General features: G+C 35.8%; 1 protein-coding gene across 2 annotated transcripts in view; it reads left to right on the top strand.

Moving 5' to 3' along the window:
- EXOC4 (exocyst complex component 4) overlaps positions 1 to 19,434 on the top strand; it is a 791,906-nt gene that overhangs the window by 421,265 nt on the left and 351,207 nt on the right. The window contains exon 11 of one of the 2 annotated variants that reach the window (XM_063100341.1): positions 5,743 to 5,806. The exons of the other annotated variant lie outside the window; for it this stretch is intronic. Coding sequence (XP_062956411.1) covers positions 5,743 to 5,764 — 22 coding nt within the window. The 3' untranslated portion in view covers positions 5,765 to 5,806. Of the gene's footprint in view, positions 1 to 5,742; positions 5,807 to 19,434 lie in introns of those variants that run through there. 2 annotated transcript variants of the gene reach the window in all.

Below are 19,434 nucleotides of genomic sequence, written 5' to 3'. Positions count from 1 at the left end.
CTGCAATTGTTAGTTTCTGCCTTGTGTGTTATTATGCTTATTCCATGAATAAGAAATGTCTTATCTGTTTGGCAAGGTCCCCTATACCATGAACCTGCAGCTTTGAAGAGGAGCTTGAATCAGCCATATGAGTTGATGCAACTCAGGCAAGCAGGCGGTCACAAAATTAGTGGGGTGACAGTTGCAGTCATTCATTTGTTAAAAATAATATTTATTGAGTGTCCATTACATACCAGGCAATGGCCCAGATACCAGATGGCACTCATACTCTATATCTTACTTGCCTTTGTAGACAATGTACTCTGTGAGGATTCTTGTCTGATTGCTTTTGTATCTTCCAGCTCACCTAGCAAAATGCATGACCTCTAGAATGTGCTCAAAATTTTATTTTTTAAAGAAGTTTTAGACCAAGTATGCCTATTTTGGAGAGCAGCATAGAGTAGGTCTAATCTCTTTATGGCAGTCATTTAATCACATTATCCTAATGTTCAGGCTAAATATCACTAGTTATTCTTCAAATAGTTTGGTTGCCTTTTTGGTTCTTCTCTAGTATATTATTGTCCCTTTTAATGTGTAGGAACCAAGACTGAATACAGCATTTGTGAGAGGATCTGACTTATACAAAGTGAAGGGGAAGTTACTATACTTTCTGTGATTTATTGATTTCACATAAGGCATTTTATTAACTACCATCCTCTTTCCCCCCACCCCCAAGGAGTCTTTTATCTTTTTTATTAAGTAAATAAATGAGTTAACAGGCTATTTATGTGGCGTCCAAATATGTATACTTTTGAGCTATTTATATTTTTATTTTCTTGTCATTTTCATTAATAAAAAGGCTGTGATTAAGACCTCTTATTTGCAGTAGGAGGTTTTTATCATGTATATTATAGAAAGCTTTTCAAAAAGCCATATAGGGTTATCATTTAGGGGTACAAAAATACAGTAAACCATGTGTGTGTTTGCATTTGTGTGTTTTTGTGTGTGAGAGAGAGAGAGGTAATGAGAACAATGTGATGACTCTCCAAGGCCTCAGAGTTCTTGCCTCCTTTATTCTGACAGTCATTCTTATTTATACTGATAATATCTATCTTATCCTTATAAGATATTATTCTGTTTTACTTGAACTCCTTATTTCCTATGCATACAATAAAACTAACTGGTATGGGAATTCATAGTATCTCCCTGGTCTCTCATTTTTTAAGTCTTAGAAAAAAGAATTAGTGGTTTCTCCTTAACATCTTTGTTACAGTTAAAATGTATTGCTGTTTCTAGGAACAAATGACAAATCCCATGTCCTTGCCATTCCACAAGCCTTCTACCAAACCCATGGGTCAACGTGCCTTATCCAGGTGATTTACTGTGGTTGATTTGTTCCATGATTTCATCTTTAGACATTTCCATCTTTGTCAAGGCCATACTGATCTTACCACAAGGGATGTGCGGTAGAATTTCTCATGTTAAGTGTAGCGCATGTATTTAAAGAAAAGATCATTTTCTAAGTTATCAGCCATAAAAATAAAATTCCAAAGCTTCAATTTGGAATTACAAGTTTTTTAAAAAGAACTTTTAAAGTTTTTTTCTTCTGGCTTTTTGCTTTCTTTACATATTCCAGCTCCTTTCATTCTTTAGTTTAATTTAGCAAATATTTCTTAAATGCTCCCTCTATGCAAAGAACTGTGTTAAGCACCTCGATAGCTACAAAGATAAGAGAAAGCTCATTTCTACCTTCTTTCACCTCATGGCCACCGAAACCAGCAATTAATCTTAAATCTTTCCCTTTCTATTAAGTAGCATCAGAAGGGATTACTTTGGGTTTTTTTCTTAATAGTTTTAACTGAAGGATTTTATATGCATCAAGTTTCTTTCATTGGTAGATATATTTTATAGAGCTTATATCATTTAGTGAAATAGGGTGTTTACTGAATGTCCTATAATGTTTTCAACAGTACACTTTGGTGAAAAAGCATCATTATGTTAGTACTCTTTAACTTTCTGTGATTATTTTTAATGTCTTGATTCCTCCTGTATTTGTGGAAGTTAATAATAACCTAAAAAAAAAAAAAGGGTAAACTTTGCCATATGTAAATTATATCTCAGTAAAGTTGTTATGTGTATACAAAAAGTATAACTTGAAAAATCCTACCTAATAATATTATTATTTGTTATAAACACAGTAGGCTCAGATTAGATTAATTAGATTTAATCCCATGTATAACAAATTTGCTTGACCATTTCACAGCACCCTGGGTTGACTGCTTTATTCCATATGCTAACTCCAGTTCTAAAACTCACTTTGTTAACTAATTGAAACACTCATTTGGATAAGAACTTAAGCATGGTTCAGTAATTCTCAATTTCTAACTTTGCTTGCAAAACACAATGTATGTATGGTATTACCCTCTTCACAGCTTGTTACACTGTGTGTTCAGTTCACTCATAGGGAAATAATTTAAGTCAATTTACTCCTAACTGTTTCTCTCATGCTGACCCCTTTATTAAAGTAACTAATTTCTCCAAGTTTGTGCTTATTTTGAAGTTATTTTATCTTTTGGAGATCATAAATTTAGTCATGCACCTGGTCTCATTGTCCTTTTGTTTTTTCCCCTTTGTAAAGTCCACATGGTGTCACCAAACCAGCTCTTGATGGCTCCTACCCTCTCTCTTCCTGCCAGGTTGATCTCATACTTCTTTCACGTAGATATTTTATTTTTATATTTTGTGGTTATTCTTTATATGTTCAAACCAGTGCTGTGAGTTCTGTTTTGTTAAAATATCGAGGACCATCATATATTATTGCATTAGTCCGTTTTTTGTTGATATAACAGAATACCTGAAACTGGGTAATTTATAAAGAAAAGAGGTTTATTTGGCTTACGATTCTGGGACAGCTGCATCTGGTACAGGCCTCAGTCTGCTTCTACTCATGGCAGAAAATGGTAGCTAGTGCTGGGTACAAGCAGATCGCATGGTGAGAGGAAGCAAGAGAGAGGGGTGGTGCCAGAGTCTTTTAAACAATCAGCTCTCACAGGAACTAATAGAGTGAGATCTCACTCAAGCCCCCTCTCCCCCAGAGAGAACATTAATCCATTCATGAGGGATCAGCCCCAGTGACTCAAAACAGCTCCCAGCACTGCCACATTGGGGATCAGATGTCCTGGCCAAAACTCATGTGGAAAACACATCCAAACTCTGTCAATTATTAACTTAGGCCCTTGCCTTGAAGTGTTTTCCTCAACACTCCTAACCTTGGAAAAACAGGACATGTTTTATGTCCCTATAAGTCTGATGCTTCTCTCTCATAAATTGTTCTTTGGGGAATGAACTATCATGCTGAAAGTGAATGCACCATTTTGAAAATTTTATTTTCAGAATTTTCAATGCCTTTCCCCCCTTTTTCTGCTTTCATTTCAAGTCATGCTTTTTAAACTTACTTTCTCCCAAAGCATTTTTATTAATAATACTGTTCTTAAGTTCTGCCTCTCCTAACCAATTGTGATCAATTACCCTCTTCCCCCATGCTGTTAGTGCTCTGGAGACCTCTGAGATTTCTTGTCATTGTGGATGTCCACTACAGAGCTGCCTGGAGCAGAGCCTGATGTTCCAGGCACTCTTGCTGAAGCTGCCCTGTCATACCCCAGAGTTGGTCCTGGGTAATATTTTTTGCTTCGTTTGAATTTCACCTTCTCATAGAGTGGTACAGACATTATATTAACTATAACACTTTATAATCAGTTGACATTGCCAGTCATCATTTGAGACAGGCCTTTTTTCTCCTGGATTTTATATTTTCTCAGTACACAACATTCTATAGAATGTTGAAGCTAAAAGATTACTCAAAAATGGCCACAGATGATAATATATATATATGCAATTCAACATTAGTTTGCTAATTTGTCTATTATTTAATTATGGGAGTAAGTAGAAATGAAACTTTAGACTGGTTAACAAGTCATACTATCTCAGTGTTAAATAATGGGTTTTTAAAAATTAGGTGAAAGTCCTTTATGCTTTTTATTAATTTTATTAATGAATTTATTTATTTTCTACCTTCCAGGAAGCAACCTTTATTCCTCAACATAATCACTGTGAATTAGAGGCTAAAAGTCTTTGTTTTACATTTGGAGAGCCAGAATGTTTCTGCTTCATTTTCAGACAAGAGAGTGATTGATGGCTTTGAGATCAAATTCTGAAATGAAATAAATTTTGTCTCAATTTTATAGAAAACAGTGACAACACAAGTCCTCTCAGCCAACCAGTTCAGGCATGTGGGCCTTTTATTTCTTGATCTTTCTTCATTCACTTTTACCCTAGATTGAAAGAAATCTCACTTTTTCTCCTAAAATTGATTTAACAATATAGTTAATATTTAAAAATATCTAAAATAAAGAACATAGCACATTCTACTGAAATAGGCGTCCAGCAGTTTATAAGTGCTTGGTCTAATGCATCTCTCACCTTACATAAATCTCCAGAAAAGCTAAAGAAGGAACATACATTCCCCTGACACAACAGGATGTAAAATGAATATAAACCAATTACTTTTTGCACTTCTTAGAGCAGTCTCAGGAATACTGACCCTTCTGACTTCATTTTCAAGCAAGAACTCTCCACCCTCATTTTGCAAGGAAAAATAATTGAGCTGAATTCCTAGCAATAAGCATACCAAGGTTTCCAAAGAATAATTCTGCTAGGACCTATGGAGCAAAATCACCTTTCAACCATGCCGAAGGTAGTTATTTAAATACATTTAAGCCCCTAATCACAGAAGTCTTTGATGAACTTCTCCCACTTTAAATACATCAAAGGAAGTAGAGAGAGTAAAAAAGCCATTAGAAAATCGTTATAATAAACACCAACATTGATCTCCTTCCCTCTCCTTTGGAACTTCCCCTTTCCTTGTTTTAAGCTATTTAGGTGGGCTTTCTATAGTGAAGTAATCAAACTCTCACAGGCCACTAAAAAAGAAATTTAAGTGATTTAAAAAAAAAACAAACAAAAAAACCACAACGATTTCTTTAAGATTTCAGGGACCCTGCTCAGTACTGTGCCAGTTTTTGGCTGTGACTTTCAAGTTGAACCTTTTTGATGGTAAATAGCCTCCTGCTTATGCCTGTGTGTTTTGGCTTAAAAAAATCAATCTGAGAAAATGGGCTTCCATCTTCCTTTCAGCCATGTCTCCTTTGATGATTGATGTTAATTCAGTAAGCTGCTGACCCAAGAAAAAAGAATTGTTTGTGCTGTTGTTTTGAATAAATAAACTTACAAAGAATCAATGGCTGTAGCTTAGAGAAATTAGATGGTAGAGAACATAAAGTCTCTTTCTGTCGTGTTTCACATGTAAATAAAGCAGGTAAAGGGCATTTCAGTGCCAGATCTCGTTTTGAATGATGGAAACTTGATTCAAGGGAATGTTTTTTAAATTTAAACGTAAATGTTCTCTCTATATCTATAGTGGAAAGGTCTTTAGGACAAAATAGGACACCTTCTACTTATTTGCATAGTAATTCCAAACTGGCAGTGGCAAAGCCAGTTTCTCCATTCACTGGACCTTAGCTTACATTTGGTATTGTTTGTATGTGGACTCCAGTTTTCTTACCGTAGTTAAGTTAAAAACATCTCTGAAGGACTTTAAAACGCTTTATATAGTTTCAAAATAGTTAACTCAGGGGATTTTTCTGAATTCCAGCTGGTGTTTATTCACTGATCATACATGAGTAATTTTGCTTTTCTGTGTCGCAGTTTCCTTTACCAGATGTTATGATCATGGAGGGAAGGTGACATCACCTATAATGACTATTCTTCAGGCAAAAATGTGATTAAGTGAGTTCCTGGCCATGAGACTTACGGTTCTTATTATAAGCAGTTGAAGATAATTGAAAATATAAAGGCAACCTTACTTATTGTTAACCTTTTATTTTGTTTCTACTTTTTCAGCAATGTCTATATTTCACTTTTCAGTTCACTCACAGTTACAGCCAAATCAGCATACATTTATGTTAATAATACATGCAGAGTCAGAATTTAATATTAGTCATGTTCATTATAGTTTTACAAATGGTAAACAATCTTAACATCAAGAAATTACGAATTATGTTGTGGATAATGTTCTATTATATAGTCAGTTTCCTTTTCTGAAAAATAGGGATAATAGTACCTACTTCATAGGGCTGAGGTAAAGATTAAATAAATTCATACGTATGAAGCACTTAGAACAGTGACTGGCATGTAAGCATCGTATAACTGTTTGCTATTATTTTTACTAGTGGTATATTAAAATTATGTCCACAAAGAGCTTTTATTAGCAAAAAAAGTATGTATGTTGCAAGTGAATATGAAATCATAGATACAATATGATCTCAGATATGGTTATCTCTGGTTATATTATTTTCTCCTTTTCTATATTTTTCATGTTTTCATCCTATGAACATGTGTTTTATGATTTGAAAAAATGTGATTTTAAAGTGTCAATAATTTTCATACAGTATTCAAAAATGTATCTTGTCTAAGAGAAGTGATCTGATATATCTAAGTATGCTCAGACAAACCAGATATAAATAAAAAGAATGAATACTCATCAGGTTAAGCAAATGTAGATTTACAGCATAATTTAATTTCAAGTCATAACTGTAAGCAGTTACTAGACAGTCGATCTTAGGTTAACTACTTAAATCCTCAGAAATCTCATCTGTACAGTAAGAATAAGGTCATTTGTTCTGTTTATCTCACAAAGTTGTTGAAAAGATTGAATAAGAAAATGTATGTGAAAGTGCTTTATATATATTACATAAAAATATACAAAATATTGTAGGCTTTTTTGTGCTTTTAGAATTTAAAATGTTATGAACATTCAGATATGTATAGTATTAACTAAACATTTACTAAAATGTTTAACAAAGAATAGAGTATGATTCGATAATTATGAAAATAGGTTATCTAAGACTGTATTTTAGACTTAAGCCTAAGCTATATTCTTTACTGGGTCAGATGTCTATGGAGTAGTGATTAGATAGCCCAAGGTCTAGTTTATTTTATACAAAAAGAGTCAAGTAGACATCCTTAGGTCAGTGAACAGTACTTTTGATTTAAAGGGGAATGGCGATTTTGTGATAGCTCAGGCATGAAACATTTAATTGTCTCCTAGCCTAGCCCTTTTCCTTATTTTCTGTTATTCATTTTTACTCTTCAGTAAAGTGAGCTGCTTAGAATGAATAAGCATGCCCCTTTTTGCCTGCATTTGCTGTATGGACAATGAAATCTTCCGTAATGCTGGTGTTTAGCAACAGAATTAGTACTGACTTTTAGGTTTACGGTTGTACCATGAAATCGGGAATCTACTTTACCTTTTACTTATAGTTAGCCAAGTCCATCTTTTTCAGGTTCGGTTTCTTGATTTATGAAGTAAAGAATTCTTATGATGTCAAATGAAATGGTATATGTAAAAATTGCTTTTGAAAACACCTGAATTGGAGAAATAGGATATTTGTTTAGCCTTGAAGTATCTCTTCCACAGTAGTTATTAATTACTGTGATGATTTAAACATAATAACATAACATAACATATTCTTTGATATTCCTCCCTATAGAAGCAAAACCTAATTCCCTTGCCCTAGAATATGGGCTGGACAATGATAGGGTTCAGGACATGCTATCCCCAAATACAGCACCTTTGCATTTGAGAAAACAGCAGAAACAGAAAGGTTACTCTCTGTCCTTCTCCTACCTTCCTCCTCTGAAGCAGGCCATAGAACATAGAAAGAATTTTCTGACCTTCCCCTGAAGCAGGTCATAAAGCCCTCATGTGAGAGGTGCTATCGCTATATCTGGTGAAAAAGAACATCTTTATCTCTAAAGACACCGACCCGGAGAAGAATCTGCACAAACAGGCGTTACTAAGTTCCCTCTGGTTCATTACTATTAGGTCACATCACCTTTGTCCGGATATACTTCTTCACACCTATCTACTGCATCAAACTTAGCAGAAAAATACAGGGGTTTCCCTGTTTCTTTGGGTCTTCATTTCAGAAGGGTCCTGTGTCACATAAAACTTACATTAAATATACATGCTGATATCATGTGTCCCCTGGTGTGAAGGGAAAGACACTTCACCTCTGTGGTATTCTTCTCCCAAATCCATAACAGCAGTCTAATCCTGGGAACACATCAGGGAAACAAAACAATTGGCTAGTACTCTTCAAAAATTTCCAGATCATGAAAGACAAAGAAGGACTGCAGAGCTATCATAGAGTAGAGGAGAGACTGAGGAAACATGACAGCTAAATTCAAGGTGGCCTCAAGGATCGGACCCTGGAATAGAAAGAGGTTATTAGTGGAAAAACTGGGAAATCAGAATCAAGACTGTAGTTTAGTTAATGATATTGTGCCCATATTAACTTTTTAGTTTTGGTAATTGTACCATGGTTAAGTAAGGGGAAGTGGGTGAAGGGGATGCAGGATCTCTCTGTACTGTCTTTGCAACTCTTTATTATTATTATTATTATTATCACAGTTATTTCAAAATAACACATTTAAAAAGAGAAATCTAGTATGTAGGAAGTATCATAGATTTATAACAACTTTTTTCAGAAGTGGCATGCTAGGTACTATATTCAGTTGTATGTAATAAAGAAAATCTGTATAATCTGTATAATTAAAAATCTGATTGATCTGATGAAATTTTGCTACCGTGTGAAATTTTGACTCAATTTCTTTTGTTACCATTTTTACAGCAATTATTCTGTTATGTATTTTCACTGGATATTTTCTGGCAGATCTGCTATTAAACTTTGCCTTTATTCTGTTGTTCCTTTTAAAATATGCACATATAAAACATATTTTTCCATTTACTATGGAGGAAGAATGTTATGTCAAAATGGTTGAGATGGAAGCTTGTAAAAAATATAAAAGTATACAAGTTCGATAAATGATAATGTAGAATTAAGAAAATCAAATAAACTGTTAAGCATGTTAAAGATAATGCTATTAGAATAGATAACAATTTTGGAATGGTATAAATCTAGCACTGTTTTAAGCATTTTACATATATTCATATTATTTAATCCTTACAACTAAAACTTACAACCTACGAGGTAGGCACTATTGTTATCTTCATTTTATAGATGAGGTCATCGTGACAGAGCAGTAAAGCCCAGATTCTTACAGTATGCAAGCTAACCATTTTGGCCTATTTCTGAGAATTCCTATAGCAGATTCATACTGTAATGTTTACTGACATAACACTCAGATAACCATGTGTGCATTTTGGAGAGGGGCATACCCTAAACAATTTCATAAGCCACCTTTCACATGCACGTGTTATAATTTCATGGCCTGCTAGTCGTGTGCCAGATGTAAAGTGCTGGCTAAGATCAGATCCTTTTACCACCACATAGGGTTCGAGGCTCGCAGTCAAAATGACTCAAAAGCTGTACCTGCTGGGTCTCAGAGCACATTGTTATTTTCTCAAGCACCAATGCATGCTTTTGAAGAAAGGGAGTTAGTTCAGACGCAGCAAAGGAATGTGTGGATTTCCCCTCTTGAGCTGAACACCATAAAATGCTTTTCTTTAAACAGGTTGGTGTTCTGATCTTGCAGAGATTTTGCTATTCTGTGAAAGGGGAAAAAGTATGAGGGGCCATTTAAAAGACTGTCCTTCCCACCTTGATTTTCTGAGCACTGTGGCTCTTTTGGATGTCTTCCCTCCTCTTTTACTCCTGTCTTTCTTTGTGGGGCCTCGCTTCTTCTTCCTGTGTGTTTATATTACATGGCTCATTCCAGCTGACACATTTTGTTAGTGTTGTCAGACAGATTAGAAGGAGTGAAATCACCGGGAGTGTTGTTTCTCATTCTTCCAGGTCATCAGGCTTACTTTCAAAGATAGCTCTCCTCAATTGCTCTGCTTGGGGCATAATTGATTAGTATCAAATTTGCAGTTTTTTCTACATCTGACTTGTTAATTTAACTCACGGTGTACTGATTTCATATGCAGTGTTGGTTCATATCTTGGGGCTTGATATCTAACGTATGTATTAAACTGTCAAGAGGTTGGCGATAGAAGAGTGAATGGTTTATAATTTGATCATTTGAGTCATTTTAACTAATATCTGTAGCTTTTGAATCAAATGAAAATATATTGTGATTATTCTTTCACCGACCATTGATTAAGTAATGTTTCCAGTATAATCATCTTTTAAAAGCTGTACTGCTAGTCTGGCTTTATAGTCCTTGCATAGAACATTGTCTTTTTCCCCCAATTTTGGAGCACTCATATGAGATTTTAGGTATTCTTGAACCAAGAAAAGCAATTTTGCCAACTCAGTTAAAATAGTTTGTAACAATCTTTTGTGGCATATGGGGGAAAAATCAGGTAATATATATTAGCATCAAAATATGAAAAGCTGTTAGATATTTTTCCCTATATGTCTAAATATCTAGAATATAAGTATACAAAATAAAATAATTAGAAAATAGAGAATCTTTTTTTTTTTTTTTTTTACCGGTAAGGGGATCGCAACCCTCGGCATGGTGTGGTCAGCACCACACTCAGCCAGTGAGCACACTGGCCATCCCTATATAGGATCCGAACCTGCGGCCTCGGTGCTACCAGCGCTGCACACTCCCGACTGAGCCACGGGGTCGGCCCAAGAGAATCTTTTTTTTAAAAAAAAGAGTAAACATAGTATGTTGAGCAAATGATCACAGCATGTACCCAAGTTAGTTTATACATGTTTAACATTCTGTCCTATATAATGTAGAAAGCCACGTAATCACATTTGCTATTTTAAATATTTACTGTTCTGCCAATATAACATGCATTGTTTATCCAATTAGTTGAGATACTTCTAACAAACTACTGGATGCTACTTAGCACACATACAAGGAATTTGAATGGTCATAGCTTGGAAAAGATGACCCCGGATGTCATACCATTACTGTTTTACAAATTCAAGATAAAATATTCATCCTTCATGATAAGGTTATTTAAAATGACAGAAACTTTATTCTTTGAGTTTTAATGCATTCTCGTAACTTTGTAAAACATGCAAAAGTGATGGCTTGTTTAACTATTTACTGTGATATGCTTCTAAAGACAAAGAGAATTAATACAAAATTACCGTATTTTTATTTGATTTCTAATTTTAAGGACTGGTAATTTAAAAAATACCCAATTACTTTGACTTTTTAATAATTTGGTTTCATGAATTAAAAGGCTTTTCCATGATATATGATAAATTTGTGGGTTCTAGGTCGAAGAAAATGGTAAAGAAATGACCACATAAAAGGAAAATGAAGGGACTTTGATTTCTGACAGGGTTGAGAGCTAAAAAGTCTGGAAATTTTCCCAATACAAAGTAGGTAGAAATGTTGGATAAAATGTAATAAACTTCCTTTTAAATATGTATTGCTGACCTTGTTAGAGAGTAAAGGTCTCCTGGGGATGAAAATAAAGAGAAAACTTAAAACCAGAGCAGTAAACTGACACTGATGTTGCAGCTGCCTTGGGGCATTTGTCAGTTTCAGAAACCTAGAGATTGGAGGTTTTTTTTGTTTTTTTTTTTTGTCGTTTTTTCGTGACCGGCACTCAGCCAGTGAGTGCACTGGTCAGTCCTATATAGGATCCGAACCCGCGGCGGGAGCGTCGCCGCGCTGCCAGCGCAGCGCTCTACCAAGTGCGCCACAGGATCGGCCCGAGATTGGAGTTTTAACAGCTACATCACTACTGGGCACAGGGCACTGGGCCTGAACAAGAGGGGATGTAGAATTGAAACCTCAATAGAAAGCATAGAATTTTTGAAGCGTTATACCTTCAGTTAAAAGGGTAGAATAGAAAAAATCCACTCGTCAGCAAAGGGAGATGACAAGTAAATTTATCTTGGTAAAAGCAAACAGTTCGGTCGATCCCGTGGTGCACTTGGGAGAGTGGGGAGCTGGGAGCGCAGCAGCGCTCCCGCCGCGGGTTCAGATCCTATATAGGGATGGCCGGTGCGCTCACTGGCTGAGCTCGATGCGGCCGGTCACAAAAAAAAACAGACAAAAAAAAAAAAAAAAGCAAACAGTTCTTCTCTAGAAGGTTATGCCTTCAATTTAATGTTGGTTCCTCCCATGGATAAAATCTCCTAAAGCATGAGTTCACGACCCCAAATTACAGAAACACACAAGGAAAATGTAACCATGTGCTAGAGTCAGCAGAAACAGTAGCAGTTCAATTAGTTCCCAATAACTTGAGAAGTGGGATTACTGATTGCAGAATATGAAATGGCTATGTTTCAAATATTAAAAAAATAAAATTTGTATAAAAACATTATAAAAGAATAAGATGCAATAAAAAAGACTAAGCAGGCTTGGAAAAGAACCAAATAGACTTCTAGGAATGAAAATTCTTATCTTGCATTAAAAATTTAGTTTATGGGATAAGCAGCAGATTAGACACACTCAAGAGATAATTAGCAAACTATCATAAATTTGAAATATGTAAAGACAGAATATTTTAAAAATATGAGAGAAATTAAAATGTATGTGATGCTGTGGCAGTTTTAAAAAGGACTACAAATTCTTTAACAGTACGCCCATCCAGTACGCCCAACAGTACGCTCCATGAGATGGAGTCCATGCCCTTAAAAATGGGCACTTTGTGACTGCTTGAACCAATGGAATATGGTGTGAATCATGTCATGTAACTTCCAAGGCTAGGTCACAGAAGGCTTCTATTTTGCTTGCTGGAATAGCTGTTTTTGGAGCCTTAAGCTGACTTAAAAGAAGTCAGACTGCCCTGAAGCCGTGATGTTTCCAGGAATCCCAAACCACATGGAAAATCCAGCCTGAGTGATTTGGGTCAGTCTTGGTTGTTTGAGTATTCCCAGCCGAGATCCAGACTTCATGGAACACACACAGTTCATCCCTGCTGTGCCTTACAGAATTTTATCCCATGGAATAGTAGCTTTTTGGGTGGTGGTTTTTGACACAGCAGTAGGTAAGTGGAACAGATAGGATGAGTAGTATAGGATACATATATCTGAAAGAAGTTCCGAAAGAAGACAATAGAAAGAATAGGGAAGAGACAATAATTAAAGAGATAGAAACTGAAAAATCTTCAGGATTGATAAATGACATGAATCCTTGGATCTCAGAAGCATAAATCCCAAGCACAAAAAATAGAACATATACCTGAAGGCATCAAAATAAAACTGTAGAACAATAGAGTCAAAGATAAAACAGACATTAAAAGCAGTCAGAGAGAAAAGGATGGCATACTTACCAGTGAAATGCAACCCTGCATTAGCTGCTGTAGCTAAAAAGTGGAAACATTCTTTTTTGAACAGAAAGATTAATAAATACATCGTGATATGTTACAGTAGTAAAAAACTTCCTATACGATATAATAGTAAAAAATAATTGAACAGCAACTATGTATATCAAGGTGAATCAATCTCCCAAATATTATGTTTGGCAAAGAATACATATTGTATGATTTATATAAAGTTTACATAAAGTTTAAAAATTTGAGGTGTCAGAACACCAAGGTCATGGGTTTGGATCCCCTTAGTGACCCATTACCCCTCTCCCCCCCAAAAAGTTTAAAACTTTGAGAAACTACGTGTATGTGTCTCCCTATGTGTATGCTTTAGTGATCCATACATGTGTAAAATATAAAAGCATAGTTTTGAATGACAAACATTAAAGTTAGTATAATGGGGAAGGAAAAGGATTATAAGCAGGCAGGACTTTCACTCCTTAGAGGAAATGCATACTTAGTCTGAAAGGATATGGAAACTAGAGATTAACTGAATCCCACTTAATTTCTGATTTAGGTGAGTAGTTTAATGCACAGGGATATAAGCCAGTTGTGAAATCCGTTCTACCTGACTGGGAGATTTGAGCCTTGGCAGTTGGGAGTAGACGGAGTGAGGGAAGGGAGAAAGTGAAACAGGAAATATGGAACCTTATGGCTAAAGTCCAGGAACTGTTTTGAATGGGATCTGTTGCTTGATATTAAGATGGAATTTGAGCTTTTATATAGTTTAGTGATACCACTGAATCTTTATATTCTTAAAATCCTCCGATCTTCTCAATGTCTGTAGTAACACATTGTCTGCTACATTTTGGTCAGGAAGATTATTCTTCTTTTCTCAAACAGCTGGAAATCACTGTGATTCGTCAATAATAAATGAAATCCTTATAAGATATGATGAATGGGATAGAGAGGGGAGTTTTGTGGGGTGGGGAGTAGAAACTGGGTAGAGACAGGTGGGAATTGAAGAAAGAATTACTGATTATAAAATTGTTAAGAATGGTGGTGGTGGGACTATTACTACCATCTATACTCTTTCCAGTGGGAATTTAGTCGAATGCAGAATTATGAGTTATGGAGATGATAGGCTACTTGGAGATTTAATGAGGTTTTAAAATATATTGGCAAAACTTCTGCTCAATCTATTATTGGATCTTTTCTTTGCAGTGAATAGAGACATATTCAGATTATTGCAAGTGTTATGGCAAGTATATGATATACTTAGGAGCTATTAAAAAATGCAGGGGTAACACAAGAATGATAGTAAATATTGTAAAGCTGAATGGAAGGAGACAGCAGAATCTGAATGAAAGCTGGCCCACAAGATATTCAACTTCTATAAGTGATTTGGCCAACTTTCATGCTTGCTTTTCTCTTCCTTGTAGTTTTATTTTTTCATAATTTGGGTTTCTTTCAAAAATTCAACTTACGTATCATGACATTTTCAGCCTTTCACTACATGATCCTATAGTTGTTTTTTTTCTCTGTTACTACTTCATTTTAATTTTAGCTTTCTAAGAGTAAGAATATGATCTTGGCTTGTAGCCAGCCTTTGGCTTGGCTATCACTGGGTAAGATATCTACTCTTGGTCCACAGGCTGGTGAAATGGAATCATGCTGTGCAACAAGGTCTCTGGGCTGACCCTATCAAGAGAGAGTAGGTTTGGAGCAGCTGTACTCAGTGATCATGGGAGTTACTTGACCTAATACACCTAGGTATGTTTAGTGAGCAGAGAATGGTTTCCATCTCTTCAACTAACTAACACAAACTGAGACTTGACGGGGCTACTACAGTTCTGATAAATCTATAGGTAAAGAATAGGTAGACTTTAGGGTGGTACCAAGTTTAACAATGGGCTTACTTTAGCATCCCTGTTTTTCCATATATTTTGAGTTCTAAATTTATGTAGAGGCATTTGCCCCTCTCTCTTTTGCTTCTTAGCACCATTGTTCCCCACACCTCAAAACTTGAATATTAATACAAGTATTCTCCAAAGTAATTAAAATCTTCAATCAGACCTTAAAATAATTTAAGCAATTGATCATTATTTTGGCTTAACTAGCTATTAATCAGTTGCAATGAAATGTGACTTAAAGAGAAAAGTAAGCTTAAAGGTATTTGTTGAACATAAATATTTTCATTGAATGTGCATCACTTTACATGCCATTGAACTCAGAGTTAGAAGCATGATTGAGACACCCTATAATGCAAATAGAAATGTCCTGAGGTCGTTGTGTAATTTTATATGGAGCTTCACCAAAACCAGAAAAGGAGAAGGCAGTAAGTTTTATAGCATGATTAGCTCTGAGACAGCTGGCCTTTTGTGAAGTGGGTTGAAAATGGAACTCTCTGTGTAGGCACATAATGTACAGAACAGGCATTTCATTATGTGCATATCTACCTGCATTTTTCTTTGATCAATGTATATGTTTAATTAAACGGAATAAAAATCTACAAAATGAAAATATGGATTGAAAAAAGTGGCAGCGGTAAAACGATACTTTGCAGCTTTTTACTTTGAGTCCCAATGGATTAGCAATTCTATTTTACATTAGAAATGACAGTATAGTGAAGATTACGGCTCCTTTGGGACTGATAAGAAAAGAAATGGTACCCAATTATATTAGTCATTATTATTCTCTGTTTTAAGTAGTGTGGGAGGCTCAGGAACTAGAAAAACATGGCCTGAATATATTTTTTTAAATAAGCAAATTATCTTTTAGTATTAGTGAAAATGTAGTTTGTTTGCCTTAGAAAAATAAAACCTTCATGTATAGTTTAGCTTGTCTGTCATTTTAAACATTTCAGAAGGCATAGCACCAGGGTCTAGGCCCATTTTTCTTTGTCAAGAGATGCTTCATTTGTTCCTGTGTGAAAGTTTTAACATTTATATTACACTCAGAATACTTGAGAAACCAAAGGATTCAGTTCCTTTAGAATCAACCAATGGCATCCCATCTACCAGTCAAACATTCATAATATTCTGTGTATAGGCTGAGTGCGTATGTCCTCTTTCCTTAGGTATTTGTTGTTATATTACTGTTTATCATATAGTTTCTTCCAGGGCTGGCCAGTTAGCCCAGTTGGTTAGATCATGGTGCTGATAACACCAAGGTCCAGGGTTTAATCCCTGTACCGGCCAGCCCCCCAACCCCCCCCCCAAAAACTAATAGATATATATATAGAGAAAATATATATAGATAGATAGTTTCTTCCATTTGCAACCTTGTCTTTCTTCTCCCTTGTAGCCACCCTCCCTCCCCAAATTTATTGCTCTAGGTCAAGTAGTTTAGAAAAGAAACACAGTCTCGAAATTATAATTTTGCCCTCCAAGTAAAATAACCAACATATCCAGCAATTTCTTGGTAAAAGGCTCTCACAGTAGGAGTGGATTGTTCATGACCCTGCTGTTATATTTTCCCTGATGAGTATAAGCTTCCTTTTTTGGTGTTCATACAGTTCCTCTTATATCTCTCCACTGTAGCACACATAAAATACAGAAAGCTGAGCAGTCCCATGGCCTACTCTAACACACCAGTCCAACAATGAGAGTTGTGAAAGGATTGTTAAAGGAAAAAAAAAGTATTCATGGCACTTGTTAAAGACAAGTATAAGTGTAAGGAAGACTTTATTCAAGGCGGAGATACTACAATGGGGTTTTGTAGTAAGGAATAAAGATCAGGCTCCACTCTGAGTACAACAAGGACAAGTGGAGGGAGATTTGTAGCCAGGGATCTGGATGGGGTCAGTGGATGACAAATTACTAAGAGGAAACATCAGAGATAAGAGGATTCTGGCTAAGCCAACTTGACGGATTATGGCTGAAGGCAAGTGAGAATGATAAGATATTGAGGGTGTGGGATAAAGAATTTGACCAGATACTGAGGATAGTCAGATATCAAGGGTAGGAATGAAGAATTTGATCAGATAACAAGAGTGAGGGACATTTGCTAAACTGACCCAGCAGAATTCTTGTTAAAACTGGACTAAAAGGGGCCAAGGACACAACCCAAGGTCAGGGGCCTACTCAGAAATAGAACTCAGAGGAGCCTGACTCAAGTTTGTTCAAAGGAGAGAGTTGTCAAAAGACAAAATTACAACAAATTTACTTTAATGATCTTAATTGGCTTTTATGTCTAATTTTAAAATCAGGCAATAACTCATTGTGTAAGATAGAATGAGTGTTCTCATAAGCTGAGCAGAGGAGGTTGGCTTTTTAGATGGAAAAAAGCTGAGGAAAGCAGAAATAGAACAAAAATCAGATTGGTTGTTTCAAAGTCGGTTTCCTTGTAAAGATTAAAGCAGAGGGAACTTCCTTATGTCAGCTACAACTGGCTTGTTTGAGGATTTGACTATTACCTCTCTCTCTCCTGATTTCTCAGAAAGTCAGATAAACAACTTATTTTAGGCCAGATGGCATGGAACTTCAGCATGAGTAACTCCATTTTGGTCTGGTCTGTTGGGGCTAGTGCAGGAACTCAGTCCAAACCAATGGCCTCCTATACATTTTATTTGAAAGAGGCTTTGTCAGAATAAATAAAATCTTTACTCCCAATTTTCTTGAAGAAGAGAAAAGTCACTTTTAAAAATTCATCTTGCAGCAAAACTTTGTAAAAATCCCCTTCTTTCCTCAGCCAAAAGTTAATAGTCACAGCAGCTGCTAAAAATGTGTCTGCAAGCCCCATATCATCACGCCAGTCCTTTGTTCCCTTAGCCCGCTTCTTCCTCCCCTTACTGCTGTTGCAGCAGCGCCTCCTTGACACAGGATCTTCCCTTCTCTAGGCCTTTGCCTGAGAGGGGCAGCTCCTCTGCAACTCTGGCAAATAAATTGCTTCATCTCAACAAACAGATATACATATATAGGTATATAAAAAATATATCACAATAATATATATATATATATATATATATATATATATATATAAAATTTATATTCTCCCCTTTTCCATATGGCAGGAGCAAAACATTTCCTCTACTCTCTTAGGTTCACTGTCTGGGGCCCTGTGAATTAGAATAACAAAAGACAAATTAACAGGAGAAGAGTTATACAATTTTTATCCGTATTTACAGGCATAAGGATTCACAGAAAGGAAGTAAAACTTTAAAATTTTTGCTTACTTAGTTTAGACTAAGGCATAGACTCAAAGTCTTTATACTCTTTTAACAAAGCAAAGAAAGGGGAGTTGGGCTTCCAGGGACCATAAATTGTGGGGAAGTGACTAGGAATATGCAGAAAACTAATGGATGATAAGGGTTATTTTGGTAAGGTTTGTTTATGCTTACTCATCTCTCTGGTGGTAAGTTGTGGTAAGAGTTGCTGTCCTCCTGGTACAGGACAGGAGGACACCTTCACATGGGGAAATTATGCACCTTCACAAAGAAAATTTTATGCTCCGCTTTTAGGTGGATCAGGGAGGAAAAAGAACTCTTCCATGAACCTGTTGATTCTTAATTACTTCCAGCTCAAAGTAATCCGAGTACTAAAGTTGCACATTTTGGGGTAGTATATCGTCATCCCCTTCATCCGCAAAAGATTTAAGATTGTTTGTGAAGATGCAACTAATTAAGCAAAACTTAATGATATATAGGAGAAATAGAGAACTAAAGGAAATTATGTCTCAAAAAGTCAGATAGAAGCAGTCATGATGTTAGTGCTGTGGTTGGAGGTGGGCCACTAATTTGTCCTTGAACTTTCTGGTGGTCAGCACAGGGATGCACATGTATATCTCTCATGCAATTCCTCGTATCTGTAATATAAAATAAACCGTTTGCTCAGCAGAGTAACTATTGCTGAAAGTGTCATAACTTCTAGAGATTCTCCTAGAGATAATACCTTGTAATGTAATGAGTAGTGTCTTCAACAATCAAGTAAATAGAATACTAATAATAAATATTTGCTGAGTATCTTCTGTATGCCAGAACCGTGTTAGGTGTGTTAGATTTGCAGTAAAACAGATATGACTTCTGTCTTCATGGAACTTGCAAATATAATAATGAGAGATAATAAACAAGTAAGCAAGCAAAAATATCAAATAGGTACAAAATGCAATAAGTGACATGAAGGAAATCACCAGGGAGTAGTAAGATAGAGAATAAAAATGGGTGGCCACTTCAAGAGGGTGGTCAGGCAAAGTCTCCTAGGGGA

This window comes from Cynocephalus volans, chromosome 6 (genome assembly GCF_027409185.1).
Source record: "Cynocephalus volans isolate mCynVol1 chromosome 6, mCynVol1.pri, whole genome shotgun sequence".
Classification (NCBI taxonomy): Eukaryota; Metazoa; Chordata; class Mammalia; order Dermoptera; family Cynocephalidae; genus Cynocephalus; species Cynocephalus volans.
The sequence above is the reverse complement of the archived record's forward strand: the minus strand, read 5'-3'. Positions and strand labels throughout refer to the sequence as shown.